The sequence below is a fragment of the Eptatretus burgeri genome, chromosome 3 (assembly GCF_056783735.1).
Source record: "Eptatretus burgeri isolate ZD-2024b chromosome 3, Ebu_testis_v1, whole genome shotgun sequence".
Lineage (NCBI taxonomy): Eukaryota > Metazoa > Chordata > Myxini > Myxiniformes > Myxinidae > Eptatretus > Eptatretus burgeri.
In genome coordinates this window covers 53,250,803-53,270,802 of record NC_140963.1, presented here as the reverse complement: position 1 = coordinate 53,270,802, position 20,000 = coordinate 53,250,803, and the positions used below count along the sequence as shown (strand labels likewise).

Here is a 20,000-nt window from a genome sequence, read left to right as displayed (position 1 = left end):
TGGAAAGGGAAGGGTGATCGCCAAGACTGTAACAACTACCGAGGGGTGATGCTGCTCTCAGTGCCGGGAAAGGTCTTTGCTCAGATAACTCTTGATAGGGTTCGTCACCATCTGCTAGAGCACCAGCGTCCAGAGCAGTCAGGCTTTACACCAAAGAGGTAAATGATTGACCGTATCCTTGCTCTTCGGGTCCTCACCGAACGCAGACGAGAGTTTCAGCAGGGCTGCTTGCAGCCAATGTTGATCTCTGTAAAGCATTGGATTCAGTGAATCGGGATGCCCTCTGGAGGACTCTTGGTCTTCGTTGGGTGCCAACAAAACTGATCAATCTGATGTCTGAACTATACTTTGGTACTGACAGTGCTGTGAGATGTGGTGATACCATCTCTGACAGAGTCTCTAAGTCAGAGCTGCTGGGATTACGGGTTTCCTGGGTCAAAACTAAGATCCAGGCTTTCAATGACATCTTGGATGCTGCTATCTTGTCTGTACCTGTTTGTGGCGAGGATGTTGTGGTCGCAACGAGATTCACTGACCTCAGCAGTGATATTCATGTCTCTGCTGGCTGTGAGCCAGACGTCACCAGACGTCTGGGTTGGGCCTGGGGAGTCATGGATTCACTGGATCATGTGGTGTGGCGCTGCCGGTACCTGTGCGGGAGGACAAAAGTCCGAGTCTTCAGGTCCTTGGTGCTTCCAGTCTTGCTCTATGGATGTGAGACTTGGACTCTGACCAGGGATCTGAGATGGAGACTTAATTCCTTTGGTACCAGGTCTCTTCAGAGAATCCTTGTCTTTTGCTGGTCAGACTTTGTGTCTAATGAGCGGTTGCTGAGAGAGACTCAAATGAGATTTGTTATCTGCATTGTCCGTGAACGTCAGCTGCGGCTGTATGGGCATGTGGCTCGTTTTGCATATTGAGACCGGCGATAAAAAGGAATCGCGTCCTTAAAACAACGACCAAGCCAGACATTTCCAAGCATGTGAAAACCCCACCTCCAGGAATGACAACGAGCGAGACCACATCCCTGGGGTGGATGATGGATGGGTGTGATGTCAGAGGGAAAAGAGGAGGATTGAGTGAGGATCGATGGAAGTCGGGACACAAACCGGAGCAGGAATGGAGGTTCTGTGAGATACGCGCTTGGAGACGGAAGTCTCATTTTTCTGGCTTCCCCTCAACACAGTGAAGAAGGCTGCACGATTCTCATGTTTGTGCTGAGGCGAATTTGCTCGCGTGATGGAGCAAGACGCTAGCCATCAACTGTTCGGCTGGGTCGTGTGAGACCACGCCTCGTGGCCTCATGTTGTGCCATCGGGGAAGAAGGCGGTGCCATTTTGTAGAAGAGCGGTGTCGGCAAGTGCAAGCGTGAAAAGAAGTTGCATGGCGGTTTCTGAGCCCTGGTGTTGAATATCATTGCCTGAACTACCTTCCATGCACTTCTCACCGAGAGAGTGGCTGGGCACGATTTCCCCTGCATTGACAAAGCGGTTTGACAAACATCAAGCTTCAGAAACTCATCTCTGGGCACACAGCTACGTGCCAGGAGAAAGGGAGGATTTTTCTTTTATTTATTCTGTCTCCTTGTCTGTTTAAAGTCTGTGTGGAGGTGCCTCAAATAGGTGGTGGTCGTATGGCAGCTTAGCTCTCCCGTCCAAAGGCAAAACCTTGTCACTCATTTTTTGATCAAAACTGAGCTCATACTAATTTTGGAGTTACTAGATTATAGGCTTCATGTTACTGTATAAGTTATTGTAATTTGCTCCCTACGTAAGCTTGTACGCTCATGGCAGGACCTAGCAACTCCTACAGAATTCGGTAAATTCCACAAAAAAAACCTATACGGCTTTAATATATGTCTTCTCAATATATATATATATATATATATATATATATATATATATATATATATATATATATATATATATATATCTTTAATCTTCTCCAATGGATACGGCTTTAATATATATATATATATATATATATATATATATATATATATATATATATATATATATATATAAAAGCAGTTTTTCTTTGTTTTCTCAAAATCAATTAGAAGTGAGTTACGAGGTTCTGCCTTTGGACGGGAGAGCTGCCGGGGTAGCTATCATTTCTTGAGACGTGACTGTGTTGCTGATGCAGTGCCCCTCTACCAGTACACACACTGGAACTGGTACTCATTTCGCCAACCTCGGAAGGATGACAGGCTAAGTTAACCCCCTGGTGTATTAATTCAGCGGCCGACGGGGCTTGAACTCAGGACCCCAGGATCCCAAGCCGCCACCCTAACCACTGAGCCAACACCAGGCTTCCTCAAATAGTAATTTAGGTTACCTTATGTTTCATTATTATCCTGATTTGATTTATTTCCATTATGAATATTTGATATATATTTATTAAAACCCCTTTTTTTTTTTTTTTTTTTTTTTTGTATACCTTGGTCGAGGCTCGTATGAGAGCTAACACACAACGCACATCAAGGGGGCATGAGACAAGAGGGGTGGGAGTGGGACAAAACAGTGGGGAACAGACACATTAGGTGAACTGTGGAAGGGAGAGGGATGGGGATGGGACGGGGAACATGGCGAGGAGAAGATGGACATTACAGGGACTTTCAGGAAGGAAAGCAGGAGAATTGAAGGAAGTGGACTTGGGTGGATTATCGGGGTAGAAAAGATCGAGGATTTGGATGGGGGAAGATAAGAGGTGGTGGTGAACAGCTGTTTTGAAAGCCTGGAGGGAAGAATGGGAAAGACTGGATGGAGGAAGTTTATGCCAAAGTCGGGAAAAAAAGAGGAATGAAAGAGTGAAGATGAGCAGTGATTCGTGATTTCGGTAGTTTTACCAGAAGGGGGTTGTTGGCGGACCTTGAGCGCCTGTGGAAATGTGGTGGGGACAAATCGCAGAGAGAGAGCAGGGGGCAAGGCTGGAGAGGAGTCGGTAGAAGACAGAAAGACCACCGACCAACCTGCGGTGATTGAGTGAGAGGCCCAAAGACTCAGCTTCATTGCGGGAGATGCCAATGATCTTAAAAGCCCTGGTTTCGACAGCGTGAAGTCGAGAAAGGTGGGAGGCAGGAGCACCAGCCCAGAGGGGAGAGCAGTACTCCATCAGGCTACGGACAAAAGCTTTGTAAGTGGTCAGGAGGTCAAGAGGGCCGAGGAAGGACTTTGCAGGACGGAGGATTGGCAGTCGGCGAGTGGGTTTTGAGGGAAGGTTGGAAATGTGACTTTCCCAGGAAAGGTGATGGGAGATAGTGAGAGGGAGAAGGTTGAAAAAAAAGACTTCTTCCAGATGATTGTTGAGAAAGTGGATGCCGTGGTTTTCTAAACGGTCCTTTCGAACAGACATAGTGAGAGTGTGAGATTTGTCTGGATTGGAAAGACATGTTCCACGTGTTGGACCAGTTTGTGATTTTATCCAGATCTGCAGTGAGCGAAGAAGCTGCTGCTTGCCGGTCTGAGGGATGACAGATGGTACGGCAGAGGGTGGAGTCATCGGCAAGAGAAATAGAGGATTTTCCAGAGAGTCCGAGAGATCATTGATGAAAACCAGAAAAAGAACAGGGCCCAGAACGCTACCTTGAGGAACTCCAGCCTGCACAGGAAGAGGGGATGAAAGAACTCCATTTAGGGCCACACGTTGACTGCGACAGGAGAGGAAGTCTGCGAGCCATGAGTGGAGATGGCCTTGAATACCATGGGAAGAGAGTTTGGTGAGTAGGGCAGGGTGCCAGACTGTGTCAAAAGCACGTGATATGTCCAGGGATACGGCTCGGATTTCCTGTCTGGCATTGAGGACCTCCATCCATTGATGGGAGAGCAGTAGCAGCATATCTAGGGTAGAGTGACCTGGTCTGAAACCAAATTGATGATTGGAAATCAAGCCATTGGAGAAGAGGAAGGATTTCATGTCTGAAGCGATGATGGATTCCATAACCTTGCTGATGATTGGGAGAAGGCTGGGATTGGTCTATAGTTACAGGGATCTGTTTTTGCACCTTTTTTTATGCAGGGCAGTGATGTTAGCAGATTTCCAAGCAGATGGCAGATGACCTTGGGAAAATGAGAGGGTGAATAGAACAGAGAGAGGGTGAGCAAGAGCAGAAGAGCAGGCTTTGAGGACACGTGGCTTGATGCCGTCTGGACCGGTTGCAGAATCTGACTCGAGGTTTGAAAGCAAGCTCTCCACCTTGTCAGGAGAAAAGGATACAGAGTCCAGGGACAGTTGGGTGCGACTGGGTAAAGTGGGTAGAGATAGTGATGGGTTTAGGACACAAGATTTAGCTGCAAACACCGAGTTTAGACATTCAGCTTTATCACGTGTGGAATCAGCAGTGCGGCCATTTGAGGTAAGGGAGGGGATGGAGGGGGAACATACACCAGAAACAGATTTGATTAAACGCCACCAGGATTTTGAGGAGGGAGAGAGGTTTGAGAGTTCAGACTTGAGATGAGAAAGATGTTGTTTTCTGGCTCTCCCTGAGGGTAGATACACACTTGTTCCGAGCTTTGTGGAAAGAACTGAGATTGCTCCTCAGTTGGGTTTGCTTTCCATGAGGCAAAGGCAAGTTGTTTCAGGACAACTGCCTCGCCACAAGCTTCAGTAAACCAAGGGCGGGAGGAAGGGTAAGACAACTGAACACGAGAGGGGATAAATCTGTGCATGAGGGAGAGCAAGTTTCTTTGAAAGAATTCCCCAGGATGAGTTTATGTTTGAGAAAGTAGTGATAGGAGACCAGTCTGTAAGTTTGATGGCTGCTCGAGACCCTGCCAGTCGGCTTGAGTGAAATGCCAGACTCGACGGCGGGGGTGAGGTGGTTCTCTGATAACAGCCAGAGAGATGTCCACTTTAACAAGGACGTGTCAGAAGAACCAATTGGAGCAAAGGAAGAGCAGCAGATATTGTCAGGGAAATTTGTCAAAATCAGATCCAGAAGAGATGGAGTACCATTGGTTGAGATCCGGGTCGGGAAGTTGGACCGATTGAGTCAGTCCCAATGAGTCGCAGAAAGCTTTTGCTGATGTCCCATGGCAGGTGAGAGAGGTACCCACACCTAGCCAACTGGCGTGATGACAATTGAAGTCGCCACATAAGAGGAAGAGAGAGTTTGGATGAGAAGATAGAAGATGGTCCATGTTTTCGGAGAGTGAGGTGTAGATGGAGTCATCACTGTTAGGTGGACGGTACAGTACACATATAAACATGAGGTGGGAGTGGAGGGGAAGCCGAAGCCAGAGGTATTCCTGGGGGTGTGGGGGAGTGAGAGCAGTGCAGGGAGAGTGAGGAATAGAGTCTTTGATGAAGAGAGCAACACTTCCACCAGGACGAGACTCAGGTCTGTCATACCGTAAGAGGGAGTAACCAGGGAGAGATACTTGGGAGTCAGACACGTCTTGGGAGAGGAAAGTTTCTGTTAGCAGATAATGTCTGGTTTGTCAGTGGCAACCTGTATGGAAAGATCTGGAAAGGTTTGAGCGAAGGCCCCGGATATTTGAGGTCCACACTTTTAATGAAGAGGTAGGGGAGGAGGCTTTGGGTGCAGGAGGTGGAGGGGCGGGGAGGGTAGGACGAGGGAAGAGGGGGGGGAGGTAAGGAGGGTTGCTGAAGGAGTGTGGGTATTGCAGAATAGCGAGGGGAGGGGGGCCGAATGAGGAGGAGAAAAGGCTCTGTGGTGCTGGGAGAGAGGGGGGGACAAGAGACAAGGAAGATGGCAGTTGAGGATTTGAGGAGGTGGAGTGAAGAGATGGAGGTGAGAGGGCAGTGGGAGGGAGGCAGGTTGGTGGATGAGAGGGGGGCAACTTAGAGAAGGAAGAGTGAGGGGGGATGAAAGGTGGGAGAAAGGTGAGGGGGGAATTTTTGAAAGAGGTGAGAGGGAGGCTTGGAGGGAGAAGAGTGGGATGGTTGCTTTGAGAGTGAGAGTGAGGGGTGAGGGGGTGAGTTGGCACTGAAGTTGGAAAAAAAGAATGGTTGATGGAAAGCGAGCATCCATGGCAAACTGTGGTTTTTAAAAGTTTTAGGTCAGAGATGCGATTTAACACAATTCTTGATGGATGCAATGAAGGCGAATTCAGAGCATGGAGAGAAGAAGCGCTGTAATAGTTGGATTTTTTAGGCAAGGAATGAAGGAGAGGTCGAAATGAGAGCAGTCTGTTAAAATAGCAGAAGAGTAGTGCATTGTGAAACAGTAAAGAGTACCACATGTGTGAGAGAGGAAGATGAAGCATTATAAGATCGTTTTTGTTGTAATATTAATGTATGAGAGAGTTCAACAGATTAGGTCATGGAAGTGTAAAAAAAAAAAAACTGCCTATTTATTTTATTATGAAAACTTTTATTATGAAAACTGAAAACCCCTATTTATTAACTTTGCTTGTGTTGTCTGTTTGTCGTGGGTTTAAGAATAACCCTTGTGCTGTGCTTCTCTCTGCTGTGTGCCTTTGCTATCCTTCCTTCCCGCACGTGCTATAATCTCCAAGGATCACGTGTTCGCCTCCAAGGAGAACTGTTTGGCTATCCGTCCAGGTCGGTCTAAACCGGCGAGGATGCGACATTATTTATTAGCTGGTTATTTGTGTAATCACTTCTTTTGCATACTTTCATATCTTGTTATAAAGTGGATATTCTGCAAGGTACACAGCAAGAGGCCATGCTTCTGAGCAACCTCCAAGACACCCTTAATGTGGTGCTACTTGTTGGTTCTTTGGATGAGATAAGACTAAGACTGTTTCAGTGGTTGGATCAGAGATTGAAAGCTTTAGAAGCAGGAGCTTGTGGAAGTAAAACTTGGTTCCACATTTTGTGAACTGATAACTGCACTCTTTTTAATACAGCACTGTAATGTAATTGGCCACGAAAGCACGGGTGCTGTTCAGCCATCCCCATAATGTAGATATCCACAACCTTCTACATCCCCTCTGCAATGACAACGGCTAATATTGCACTACATCAGCTACTGTATGTCGCATTGGCTGTTGTGTTGTTGATACTTAATTCCTCTCCTCCTCCCTTACAGGCCATCACCACAGGACTTGTGCTGGTCATGGTAGACAAACTTATCATAAATATTATTGGTACCTGCACTTGCTCCTTCTCTTGTATAGCAATATATTTATGTTGCTCATCGTTGGTTTATTTTCTTATTGTTTGTCCAGCATTGTCTGTTGTCACAACAATGCATTGTGGTTGCTGGAACATGAAAGTTACATTCTTCTTTGTCCATAGGGATCTCATCGGAAGGACAAATCGAGCCAGTGGCTTTCCATGTGCAGAACTTTCATGACGACTTCATTGCCTGAAGGACTTCCCCTCAACTCTGCAAAAACAATCCAACTACCTCAGAGTTACCCATTGCTAAAATGTCCAAAGAAAAATAAAAAAAGAGGCTAATTCAGTGTGTTCATTTGAATTTCAAAGGAAGGAAATTATATCCATGTTTAAAATTTCCATGGAAAACAGATAGGTGGCAGCATGTTTATTTAGCCAGCAGTTACATCATCGTGTTAATTAGTTGAGAATAATTATCTTTAACTTGCACGGATACATTTGCTCGGTGTATGGCTGGTCGATCAAAGGCTGACCTGCATTTTTAGCCGGCACCACAGTCACTCTTCTGCTGACAACTTCAATCATTGAAAGGTTCCGATCAGTTGAGACTCGCAATGCTCTATTTCCAAGCTGTACTTTGCTTTGCCACATTCACGATCACTGACAGAACGTGTATCACGGATATTGGGTCAGCATAAGTGCTTATTTCTAAAATAAGTGCACATAATAGCTCCAACAGCATCCTCGAAAACATTGCACTGTAAAACAAAAATGCAACTTCAAGTCAGACTTGGATATAACGAGTGTAAGCTAATTAGATGTAATGTTGTATATTTAGAAAATCACATCATTACAAAGAGCCTGGTGGAAACTTCTTTACATTGCATCTGGATTTGGTGGATATCTCTACTGATTAAAATGCAATCTTTTTTTCTGGAACTGTTTGTTTTATTTTTACACAGAATCAACCCGAACAGCAGCCCTGCCTCACCTTGCTCAGCTCGATACCATGGAAACCAAGGCCTTCAAGATCATTGGAATCTCCCATGATGAAGCCGAGTTGAAAGGCCCATCACTTTGCCATCGCAGACAAGTCGGTGGTCTCTGTCTTCTATTGCCTCCTTTCCAGTCTTTTACCCTCTGCTCTTTCCATGCGTTGCCCCTCCCCCCACCCCCAGGTTTCTGGAGGGTCCACATGGCCCACCAGCAAACCCCCTTCTGGTGAAACGACCAAAATCCAGAAACACTACCCTTCATTCATTCATTCCTCTTTTTTCCCCCCACCTGTGGAACCAAATTCCACATTCTCCTCAATTCATTCTTCCTTTGAGGTCTTTAAGACAGTTGTTTGCCACCATCCCAGATCATCCACCATCGAAAACAATGATTTTTTTCATCCACCTTGTTGGCCAACTCTTTCCAAAGTTCCATTTTTTCCTTTCAGTATCCATCTTGTCCATCCCATACATCATCCCCTACCCCTCATTCCTCATTTGTCCAAGTCTCCCTGGACTTTGTCCTTCAATCCTGTTGGAGTTCCATCCCCCTCGCTACTGTTGCATCCTGATCCACTCTGTTTTAGCTCTTCTCCGAGTTTTGACCTTGTATGTGATGAAAGATGGTGGTGTATCATCGACTTAATAACCTGCAAAGTGGGATTGAACTGTGGCCTTAAGGCATTTCCACAACCAGAGTTGGTGTCAAAGCCACCCAATGCTCGCCTGTTCATACATTTGTCGTTTTTAAAAGTCTCGTCTAAGAATTAATATTTTTTATAAAGCATTGCAGTGAAGTCTAATCCAAATAATTTTAAAGCAATATATGTATTTGTATATTGTAATCAGTAACAAGAGCGCAAGTGAGCACAATATACGCCCAAACATGAACGTATATACAGAATTGTGCTCCTACATGGAAAACACTTTAGATGACGAGCATATGTCACAACACACCGTCTCCACAGTCTGTACCTATGTACCAAATCTGAAACGTAAAAGTTGAAAACTTTGGGAGTTAGAGTGCGGACAGGAACAGATGGAAAAGAGCATCCTGGTTGCCATGGCAACCACTTCAGATGACGAGCGTATGTCACAACACACCGTCTCCACAGTCTGTACCTATGTACCAAATATGAAACGTAAAAGTTGAAAACTTTGGGAGTTAGAGTGCAGACAGGAACGGATGGAAAACAGCATCCTGGTTGCCATGGCAACCACTTTCGATGACGAATGTATGTCGCCACACACCGTCTCAACAGTCTGTACCTCTGTTCCAAATATGAGTGCGGACAGGAACGGACGGACGACCGGTATCACATAATATGCCCCGATATATATATATATATATATATATATATATATATATATATATATATATATATATATATATATATATATATATATATATATATATATATATATATATATATATATATATATATATATATATATATATATATATATATATATATATATATATATTATATTGTTGTGGTTGAGGAAATTCGCAAACCACCATTCAGGTCCCGTAGGTGAGATATCTCTGTAAGTACATTTGTAGTTAGGCCCAAACCCGTTGTTTAGAGGGAATAAATGTCATTCATTCGGGCTGCGACCCTTTAAGATAGCCGTTTTTCTGTTCTATCTTTATTTTGAACCAACCACGTCTCAACCGCCATCACACAACAACCACCAACCGCAACGCCGCTTCACAACAACAACAACAACGCCAACAGCCACGACCATTACCGTCACAGCTCGCTCCCGTAAACATCGCATCACCGCCATTCCAAGAGTCGCCATGGCCATCACCGCCACTTTAGACCCTCCACCACCTTCACCTCTCCTCCTTCTACCGCCATTCCCGCACCGCTTGTGGGCACCGAGCGTCAGGCTGTCCTGGCCTTGTGCGGGACGCGCGCTGAGCCGCGGGTGCAAAAAGCGGCCTTTCCGAGGGGAAGTCGGATCAGGAATGATTCACGCCCACTTCCGATCCGTCCAATCATTGAGCGCGGGGCGATTTGGCCCCGCCTCCAGGCGCGTCGGAGTAGAATCGCTATATGCAAATTCGAGGATCAGGAATTAATCACGCCCACTTTTCCTCCGTCCAATGGGCGAGCGTGGCTCCGCCCCCGAGCCCATCCTGATCCGGAAATCTGCATATGGTTTCTCCTGTCGCACTATAAAGCGCCGAGCGCGGGGCGAATTCAGTTGAGAGTTTTCTGTTTCGGGCTCGGGCGAGTTGTGGCGGCGGCGAAGTGTGGCAGCAGCAGTCAAGACGGGTCTGGAGGAGAGTCGGTCTGTCGGGGAGCTGCAGAGAGGAGAAGCCGGGAACGCGGTCGAGGGCACAGTGGAGTCGCTCGTCGTGGGACCCAAGCAAGCCAGCTATCCTCTTTCCCCAGAGCATCAACAACCCCCCCGTTTCCCCCCCCCCCGCACTGAGATAGTGCGAAAAGGGGGCCCCGTTCCCACCCCATTCCAGGCAGTGCCAGCGAGGCCTGCGGAGGAGCGCGGAGTCGGGGCGCCGCCGCCATTTTGCGGCTCATCACAAGACGGGTAGGCTCTGCCCGGTCTCGCGCCCACAGACCACGTCTGCACCCTTGTAGTTGAGGGTGGCCCCTTTTTCTTTTGCTTTTGAGTATATGTGTTGTCGGCGCCGTCTGTAAAGTAAAACTGTGGAAGTGTTGCCGTGTGCTCGCGTAGTCGGTAGTAGTAGATCTGCATTGTGTTTCTTTTGTTGCAATTGCTTTTGGTGCATAATTGTTGTGTTTCTTTTACATTTGCTTTTGGTGCATAATTGTTGTAATTGTATATGTGTGCTTTCCGTTTGCCGCGGAATAAATGTGCCTTATGTTGAACTGTTTTTCCCGTTTCGCTTCGTCTTTTCTTTAATTGAATCTCCATCTTACTTCACGTAAAGGGTTTGTAGTTGTCTAAATACGCCCGACAATTAATCGGAACCGTCGAGGTCGACGATATAACACCGCTCGGTTATCCCGATAGTACGGAACGGGTCGCTTAAAGTGGCCCGTGTCTGAAGTCGACCTGCGGTGAGGTGCGATCGCCCAGTCTACCCTCCGTGTGGGTACTTAGGTAGGTCGAATTTGGCGAACAACCCTATCCCACGCGGGGGGCCGGTTGGCACGATCGTGGTGAGGCGGAAAGGCCCACTCGTGACTCGTTCCCGGCGTTAGTCCGAGAGGGTCACGACGGAATTGTCCGTCCGGTGGGCGACGTGCCGCAATTCGAGTTACGTGGCCGCTCGCACGCCGGCGGGCGCGAATTCGCAACAATATATATATATATATATATATATATATATATATATATATATATATATATATATACACATTATATTATATTATATTATATTATATATATATATATATATATATATATGGCATATAAAAACATTAGAAAGGAAAAAAAATAACTTGCACCAAAAACTAACATTTTTACGCTAACGCCGGGGGTATCGCTCTCGCTCTCGCTCTCTGTTCTTCGAACAGGCGAGCTAAAAAGGAGAAAAGAGCAACAAAAGATTCAAGGGTGGGTGAAAGCCTGAATTTAGGGAGCTCAACCAGGAGAGAGTTAATGGAAGAGTATGTGCATCCTGGAGAAGCTAGGAAGGCTCTGAGAGCAGAGTGAGCCAGACCAGAGGTAAGGTGGCCACCAACCTGTTTATGATGTGAGAACAACAGATATTGTGCTTCAGTCTCATCATGGGAAGATTCCAATGTTGAGAGCTTTTAATTCCACAGAATCCAGGAGAAAGGTATCTGATGCTGGGAGACCAACCAATATGGGAGATTGGTGCTCCATTTTCCACTTTCTTGTGAAGGATAGTGAGTTAAAGTTGGTGGCCTCTCAGTATTCTACCACCTATTTGGTCTTGCACCCTCTGCCCTCTTTTAGCTCTGTCCATTACCTCAGATCATCCCCCATCCACACGAATCTCTTCAACTCCAAGTGACCCCATTCCCAAGCACTCCCTTTTGCCAGGTTATTGTGATTCCTTTCTACCGCACCTCTGTTTGTTCCTTTTCTGTTTCATCCCCACTTTCCTCTTCTTGTGTGCAGCTTGTTCAACCCATGTGTTGTCCTCCCCTGATCTCGCTCTCACTTCTACCCTGCTGTTGGCGTTTCCCCCTTCCCATTTTGTTCCCCTCCACGAGCCTCAATCATATATATATATATATATATATATATTTCCAGCTGTGTGTGTGTGTGTGTGTGTGTGTGTGTGTGTGTGTGTGTGTGTGTGTGTGTGTGTGTGTGTGTGTGTGTGTGTGTGTGTGTGTGTGTGTGTGTGTGTGACCGCTGTTTCTCGACAACCGCTGGTCCGATCTAATTGAAACTTGCCAGATATATTGCTGGGGACCTGAGGATGTGCCTTTTCAAGGTTTGATATTAATCGGACAAGTGCTTCCCAAGTTATGGCCATTTATTTACCAAACCAATGACAAAGACACGTTGTTGCGTGGGCGTGGCCGATGGGGAAGGGAAGCTCAGCCGCGTTCGCCATTATGGGTTACAACGTACGGGCTTCCGGATAATGATGACTTCGTGTATTCTAATAATTCTCGATTTATTATGCGCATTTATAGATAAACACAATGCCCCAAGTTATGATCGTTTTCATATTAGACGGTGCATAAATTTCGGTAACATCAGTGCTGGTATGCTCCGAAGCAGGAAGTAAATTTTTTTTTCTCTCTTCTCTTCTCTTTTTGTTTTTCCTTGCCACGACATTGCGAAAAGGTAAAATACGTTGGCGCTAATTGAATAATTGGGTATTAAAACTAAATTGCGAATAAAATCCAAACTGCGAATAATATGCGAACTTCCGGGCCACGCACGTACAGGCACGTGAGAGCGAAGAAACGGCCTGTGTGGTTGTTGTTTGTTGCTCGCGGTTTGAATATTTATTTTTTAATTTTTTTTATAATTTTTTTACGGGCACGTACTAGTATATACAAAAATAAACAGGGTGAAGTTGGTCACAAGAACACACATATACCCTCTTGCATGTTAAACTCCATTTTAAGAAAAGGGGGAAAAAATGGCCAAATATCACACAATAAATATAAAAGTATGAACACCAAGATGATTTGCCAAATAGTCCACATTTTACAGTGGATATGAAACATTTTACTGTGACAACACATTAGATTCCCAACCATAGATGAAGAAACAGTTTCAGATCTACCAGCGAATGTGGTGGATGCTGGGAAATGTGTGTTTATCGAGCAGACTCAGTCCAGAAAATACCGAGTTTGGTACAAAATCTGTTGTGGGAAAGGAAACAGAGATTAGGATGGGTTGCTCAGCCAGCCGTGTAGTGTTAACCGGCCAATGCAGTCCAACGTGATGTCTATGAACCTATATGGATAAACACACCAGGGAAACGATTACATTATGGAAATGTTCACATCATCATGGTTTTAATACATTTCTCTCAATAATGGTCTATCAACACACCCTGGTAATGTTCAAAATGAAACTATTACTCTTACCTATTTTGCTTTGCATGTTAATCACAAAACACACAAACCCAACAGAATAACAGCACCTTGAAAAGCTCTCCATTGGCACAGCACCACACGAGACCCTCCACCTGGCCCTCAGGGGTCTCAAACCAAGATCGGAGTTTTGACAGAGATAATTGAGGAGGGCACGTCACGCCAAATGCACAATGTGGGACAAGCAAGTGCAAAGGCTGCTCCGGTCGACCCAACCCTGCGAAGAACACAGATCCAGTCAATCGAGATCCTGGCTATCGCAGTGTGTGTGTGTGTGTGTGTGTGTGTGTGTGTGTGTGTGTGTGTGTGTGTGTGTGTGTGTGTGTGTGTGTGTGTGTGTGTGTGTGTGTGTGTGTGTGTGTGTGTGTGTGTGTGTGTGTGTGTGTGTGTGTGTGTGTGTGTGTGTGTGTGTGTGTGTGTGACAAAGGGGAACAGGCAAGCAGACAATATACAGCTATTTTGGCAAGGAACAATCAGGCCAAGCAGCAGAGCTTCAGAAAGTCAAGAGCGAGATAAGATCTCCACGAAAGTAAAGAAAGATGAGGAAGGAAAGAGAGGAGACAAAGGAAACTAATAAGGAAGGAAAGAGCACAGCTGCATTAATTGAACAAACGAGAATTTCATTCATACATCGGTTACGTCAAGGGTCGGCAACCCAGAAAATTAGGGCCGTTTTTTTCAAATCCCGTCAAAAACGCAATATTTATCTTGAGAGCTGCAACACATGTTCAAAAATCCAGGACCACTGCTCACCCCAACTCATTTGTTCCTCTTCCCCCCCCCACCCCCACCTGTGGAACCAAATTCCACATTCTCTTCAATCTCATTCTTCCCTTCAGATTTTCAAGACAGTTGTTCAAACCATGATGTTTTCTACCCTCATTAACCCCTCTCCCTACCCGCAAGCCGACCTCCTTCCAAATTTCCAGTTTTTCCTCCTTGAGAATTTGCTAATGTATCCATGTTGTCCATCCCATGCATCCTCCTCCACCCCTCATTTTTGCCCACATCCCTCATTTGTCCAAGGCTCCCTCCATTTTGTCCTTCAACCCTGCTGTTGGCGTTTCGCCCCTCGTTCTGCTGTTCCTTTTATTCTGTTGCATCCTGATCTGTTAAATGTTCTCGCTCTTCCATGAGCCTCGATAATAATGAGCCTTCCATGAGTAAACAAAAAATAAAATTGAAATAAAAAACAGGACACACACATTTACTGATGTTCACAAACTTTTCACATATTCTATTTCATCACACTTACACGTTGGTGTTTTTACCACTATCGTTGTGATGGTCTCATTTCCGAACACACGCCTCATCTCTTGTACATAATTAGATATTGAGAAGTAAAAGACAAATTTGGCATTCCTTGGATTACTGTGAGGGTCTCATTGCAAATCCCTCTTGAATGCCCCTCATAACTCGTCAAGCCTCCATCTCAAAATCTTTTTCTTGTTACTTGTAGGCAGTCTATGATACGACTACCAATCCTCCCTCTAAGCACAAATACCAAAACAAAATACAGTGCAAAAACTCACCATTTAAACAAACTAGTACGTGCAAAAAAAAAACTTTCAAACCGCGTGCCAGAAACAACCACACTCTCCTTCACTTCAGTCTCATCCTTCGTTCCTTTGCTCTCGCGTGCCCGTACGTGCAAACAACAACAACAAAAAACTTTCAAACAACTACACAGGCCGTTCCTTTGCTCTTGCGTGCCCGTACATGTGTGGCCGTACGCACGTACCTCCACGGACGGCCGTACGTGCAAAAAGAAAAAAAAAAAAACCTTTCAAACCGCTTGCCAGAAACAACCACACAGGCCATTCCTTCGCTCTCGTGTGCCACCAACGTATTTTGCCTTTTTGCAATGTCATCTCAAGGAAAAACACAAAGAGAAGAGAAAAGAAAAAAAAAAACTTTCAAGCACCCACACAGGCCGTTCCTTCACCCTCGTAAAAGACGACTGGATTGGGGCATTGTGTTTATCGTAAAATGCGCATAAGAAATCGAGAAATTATTAGAATACAGTAAGTCATCACTATCCAGAAATCCGTACATTATAACCCATAATGGGGAACGTGGCGGAGGTTCTCTTCCCCATCGGCCATGCCTACGCAGCAACGTGTCTTGTCATTGGTTGGTAAATAAATGGCCATAACTTGGGAAGCACTTGTCTGATTAATATCAAACCTTGAAAAGGCACATCCACAGGGCCCCAGCAATATAGCTGGCAAGTTTCAATGAGATCGGACCAGTGGTTGTCGAGAAACAGCGTTCGCGCACACACACACACAATTATAAAATGACCGTTTTTACAGCCATTTTTCCCTACTGTGCAGGGGTTGGCTTTTTCTTGAGGCAATGTTTATTTATGGCCGGATGCCCTTCCTGACGCCAACCCTGGTCGCCTCTTACGACACACAGGGATATGGTACACCTATTCTAACCGGGGCATACACGGGGACCAGTACACTGGTACTCATTTCACCGACCTCGGAAGGATGACAGGCTGAGTCAACCCCCTGGGGTTAATTCAGCAGCAAACAGGGCTTGAACTCAGGACCCTCGGATCCAAAGCCGCCACCCTAACCACTAAGCCAACACCAGACTGACACGGAATTATAGCTATATGTAAACACAATTGATGTCGTCCATAGTCAGCAAAAAAAAGTATAGTATAGTTCATACCGGAGTATAGTTCAGACATCAGATTGATCAGTTTTGTTGGCACCCAAAGACCAAGAGTCCTCAAGAGGTCAGCAAAAACAAAAGGTCAGCTTTGTTTGTTTGTTTGTGTTCCAAGATTGCGGATTGCAAATGTGGTGACGTCACATGCACACCCTCTATTGAAAGGGAAGTCATCAAACGTCAAAACAACATCTCGTTTGTTATTGGGTAGTCGATCTAATCGAAAAAAAAAAAAATCTCCAAAAAAATATTTGAGATTTTATTTTTCCTACCCTTATCAGTATTTCCGTCGATATGTCTGTCTGTCTGTCTGTCCCTCTGTTCGGTCCAGTGCTCCGTTAATACAATGGCGATTTCGATGAAACTTGGTTGGTAGGTTCATACCATGACCGAGTTGTGTGCAAATGAGAACTGTTGCTATGGACACCACCGTAGCTGAGCAACGGGACTTTGACATTTTAGAAAAATCATAAATTTATTTTTCGAAAATCAAAACTCGGGCCACGAGCGACTGTGGGCAGTACATTCAGCCATATTGTCAAACATTTCCAGCTGGATCCTATGAAAACTGTCGGAGAAGATAGACTGAATGAACCCTGGTCAAAAAACAATAAAAAAAAACGAAGTTTGTTATATCTCAGAGAGTATGAGTCAGATATACATGAAACTGGCATGGTAGGTTCATGGTATGTCCTAGTTATGTGAAAAAGAACCGTTGCTATGGACCCTCCCTTGCCCAGCAACGCCTGCAAAACCTCTAAATGTGGAGGTATTTTAACGAAAAAACAATCTGCAGCATTAACCCTTGAAGCTGGAATCATGAATTTTCTTGTGCTTAATCCTCAGGTCATTCCCCATCGAACCAGGCCCATCGCGTCAGGTTCTATTGGGTAGTCGACTACCGGCTTGTTTTGATACAACTTGTTCAAGATTGGGACTCTCGCTTACCTGCCCCACAAGGATCGGGGCATCACTCACTTTTTGGAAGGGGAGGGCGAGGGGGTTCAAGTTCTAAACAAAGGCTGGAGATTGAGCTTGTGCAGCAGGTTGAAGATACGCTAATGCTGACACAATGTCCAAAATAACCGCAGCGGACTATGTGCGGAGCACAATGTGCAAGTCGTGCTCGTAGAATTTGTCGGTAATTGCATGTATTTTCCTGTTCGTCATGGCCAAAGTTCTCAAGTATTATTTTATCCTTCCACAAAACTCACTCAAAGATTTTTCTGAAAATTGATGGAGAAAAAAAGGAGGTTCGATGGATCAGGGTCAGAAGCCACACAAGTCCTTAAAAGAGCTACGGAGTCCCAGAGTCCCAAGTTGTTGACTCCCGGGTTATGCAGTCTGTACGCCATGAAACACATTTGTAACTCTTGTAAATAAAAAAGGTCCAAAAAAAGAAGAATGAGGCCTTGGGATCAGATTTTGAATACAATAAAGTAAACAAGTAAAATATCTCATATCTAATCTCACATCTTCATGCTTACAAGAAATTAATAGTAAATGTAATATGTAGAATCAGGTACACATTGTAGATCTGTGCTCGGTGGACATTTGACATTTTTTTCTGACTGTCAACTGTGAATCGTTATTTTGTAAAGCTGATGTTATGGACTTGCTGATTAGACACCAAATGTTGTGTGCTGTTTGATTGGGCCAAGCATGTTTTAGTTATGCGAGAAAAAGAAGTTTTGTGTGCAACAACATTGAGCAGCCATGATGTTTTTCAAAGCCATGACTCCCCCATCAAGGAGCAAGTACCATTGGGACCATACTCTATACAGAGCGTTAGTGCTGCCTAAGCAGTCTCCTGGGCTATTGGGCACAATCCTGGACGGGTCGCCACTCTGACAGCATACAGCAAGCTGGCACTCATTTTTGCCGACCTCAGAAGGATGACAGGCAGTCAACCCCACCTGGTATTAATTCAACAGCTGAGGGGATTTGAACTCAGGATCCGAGGATCCCAAGCCCACCACCCGAACCATTAAGCCAACAGCAGGCATATGAGCAAGTAGTAGGCATTTCATTTATTAAATTGTGGCATCAGGTATGCTAGCCATGCTTCTTTTTTTTGAACAGTCATCAAGGCTTGTGGAAGAGTTAGAACACTGAATGGATCAGGCCAAAAGGAACAGAGGAGGGAGATACCAACAGTGGAGTTGAAGGACAATATCAAGGGAGACTTGGACAAACAATGGGGTGGGACAAGAAAGGATAAATGGGGTGGACAAGATGGATACAGAAGGAAAAACTGGAAATTTGGAAGGAAGATGGCTTGGGGTGGAGTGAAGAGGCTGTGAGGATAATAACTAATAATAGACCAGGAAAGATAATAACGAATGAGGGTACAAAAGATCATTGATTAGGTTGGGGGATTATCTGAAAAAGTGGTGAACAGTGGTCGAGAATACGTGGAAGGTAGAATGAGGTTGAAGAGAATGTGGAAGTTGGCTGCACGGGGGGAGGGGAGGAAAGAATGAGTGGTAAGCAGTGATCCTGGATTTCGGTAATTTTACCAGAAGAGGGTTGATGGTGGACCATGTGTACTCTGCAGAAACCTGGGGGAGGGGGGGGCACAAAGCACAGAGAGGGCAAAGGGTGCAAGACCAGGAAAGAGATGGTAGAACACAGACCACGGACCTGTCTGTGATGTGGGAAAGTGAAAGGCCAATAAACTCAGCGTGGGAAATTCCATTGATCTTGAAGGCCTTAGTTTCTCCAGTGTCAAGCTGAGCAAGGTGTGAGGCAGGGGAGCCAGCCTGGAAGGGAGAGCAGTACTCAATCAAGCTGTGGATGAAGACTTTATCGGTGGATCGGAGTTCAGGTGAGTCAAGGAATGACTTTGTACGAAGGCGGATGCCGAGTCGGCGACTGGCTTTGCAGGCCAACTTTGAAATATGGTTTGTCCCAGAAATATCATGGCTGAGAGTGAGACCCTGGTATTTGAGTGATAACTTCCTCAAGAGGATTGTTAAAGTAGATAGGGGGTTTGCCAGATGTTCCTTTCAGAGAGCGATAGTGAGAGGAAGATTGAATTTGAAGAGAAAGGCAGGATCCCAGACGAATAAAAGCACGAGATATGTCCAGATGGAGGGCCCTGATCACATGTCTGACATTGAGGGCCTCCATTCATTGTTAAACGAGTTGAAGCATGTCCAAGGTAGAGTGTTGTGGTCTGAATCAAAATCGGTGATCTGGGATGAGGTTGTTGGAGAAAGGAAAGGATTTCATATCAACTGTGATGATGGATTCCATGACCTTTCTGAATGAAAGTAAGATGTTGGCCTGTAGTCAAGAGAATCCGTTTTTGCATCTTTTTAATGTAATGCAGTGATGTTGGTCGATTTCCCAGCAGACGGAAGATGATCTCGCACAAATCACAGGGTGAAAAGGGCAGAGAGAGACGATGTGCAAGAGCAGGCTTTTAAGAACATGTGAGCTGATGCCGCCCAGTCCAGCAGCAGAGTCAATCAAGGGATGCCAGAAACTTGTCCACCTTCTCAGGTACAAAAGACAGCCCAGGAGCAGTTGGGTATGACTGGGAAAGGTGGGTACAAAGAGTGAGGGGTGAGTGATACAAGGCTTGGAAGCAAACACAGAATTGAGGCATTCAGCCTTCTCATGAGTGGAGTCGGCTGTGGTACCAAACAGCTTTGGCCCAAAAAGTTTCTCTTTTTTTGGCTGCATCTCACAAGAGGATGGTTGTTATTGATCACGCAAGAACTCCAAAGCAGTGTGGAAG

The 20,000-nt window shown here is 45.4% G+C and overlaps 2 protein-coding genes across 16 annotated transcripts in view; one reads left to right on the top strand and one right to left on the bottom strand.

Moving 5' to 3' along the window:
* Positions 1–7,978, top strand: part of CEP290 (centrosomal protein 290) — a 252,833-nt gene extending 244,855 nt beyond the window's left edge. For all 8 annotated transcript variants that reach the window (XM_085873380.1, XM_085873374.1, XM_085873377.1 and 5 more), the window contains one exon: positions 7,228–7,978. The gene's annotated coding sequence lies outside the window, so the exon portion shown is untranslated. The remainder of the gene's footprint in view (positions 1–7,227) is intronic.
* The window catches only part of RLIG1 (RNA 5'-phosphate and 3'-OH ligase 1), a 58,176-nt gene that overhangs the window by 11,034 nt on the left and 27,142 nt on the right, over positions 1–20,000 (bottom strand). For 7 of the 8 annotated variants that reach the window (XM_085873400.1, XM_085873401.1, XM_085873402.1 and 4 more), the window contains exons 6-7: positions 13,621–13,787; positions 13,073–13,430 (exon numbers count right to left, since the gene is read on the bottom strand). In XM_085873400.1, coding sequence (XP_085729526.1) covers positions 13,254–13,430; positions 13,621–13,787 — 344 coding nt within the window. In that variant the 3' untranslated portion in view covers positions 13,073–13,253. Of the gene's footprint in view, positions 1–13,072; positions 13,431–13,620; positions 13,788–20,000 lie in introns of those variants that run through there. The other variant, XM_085873399.1, reaches the window with a different exon arrangement.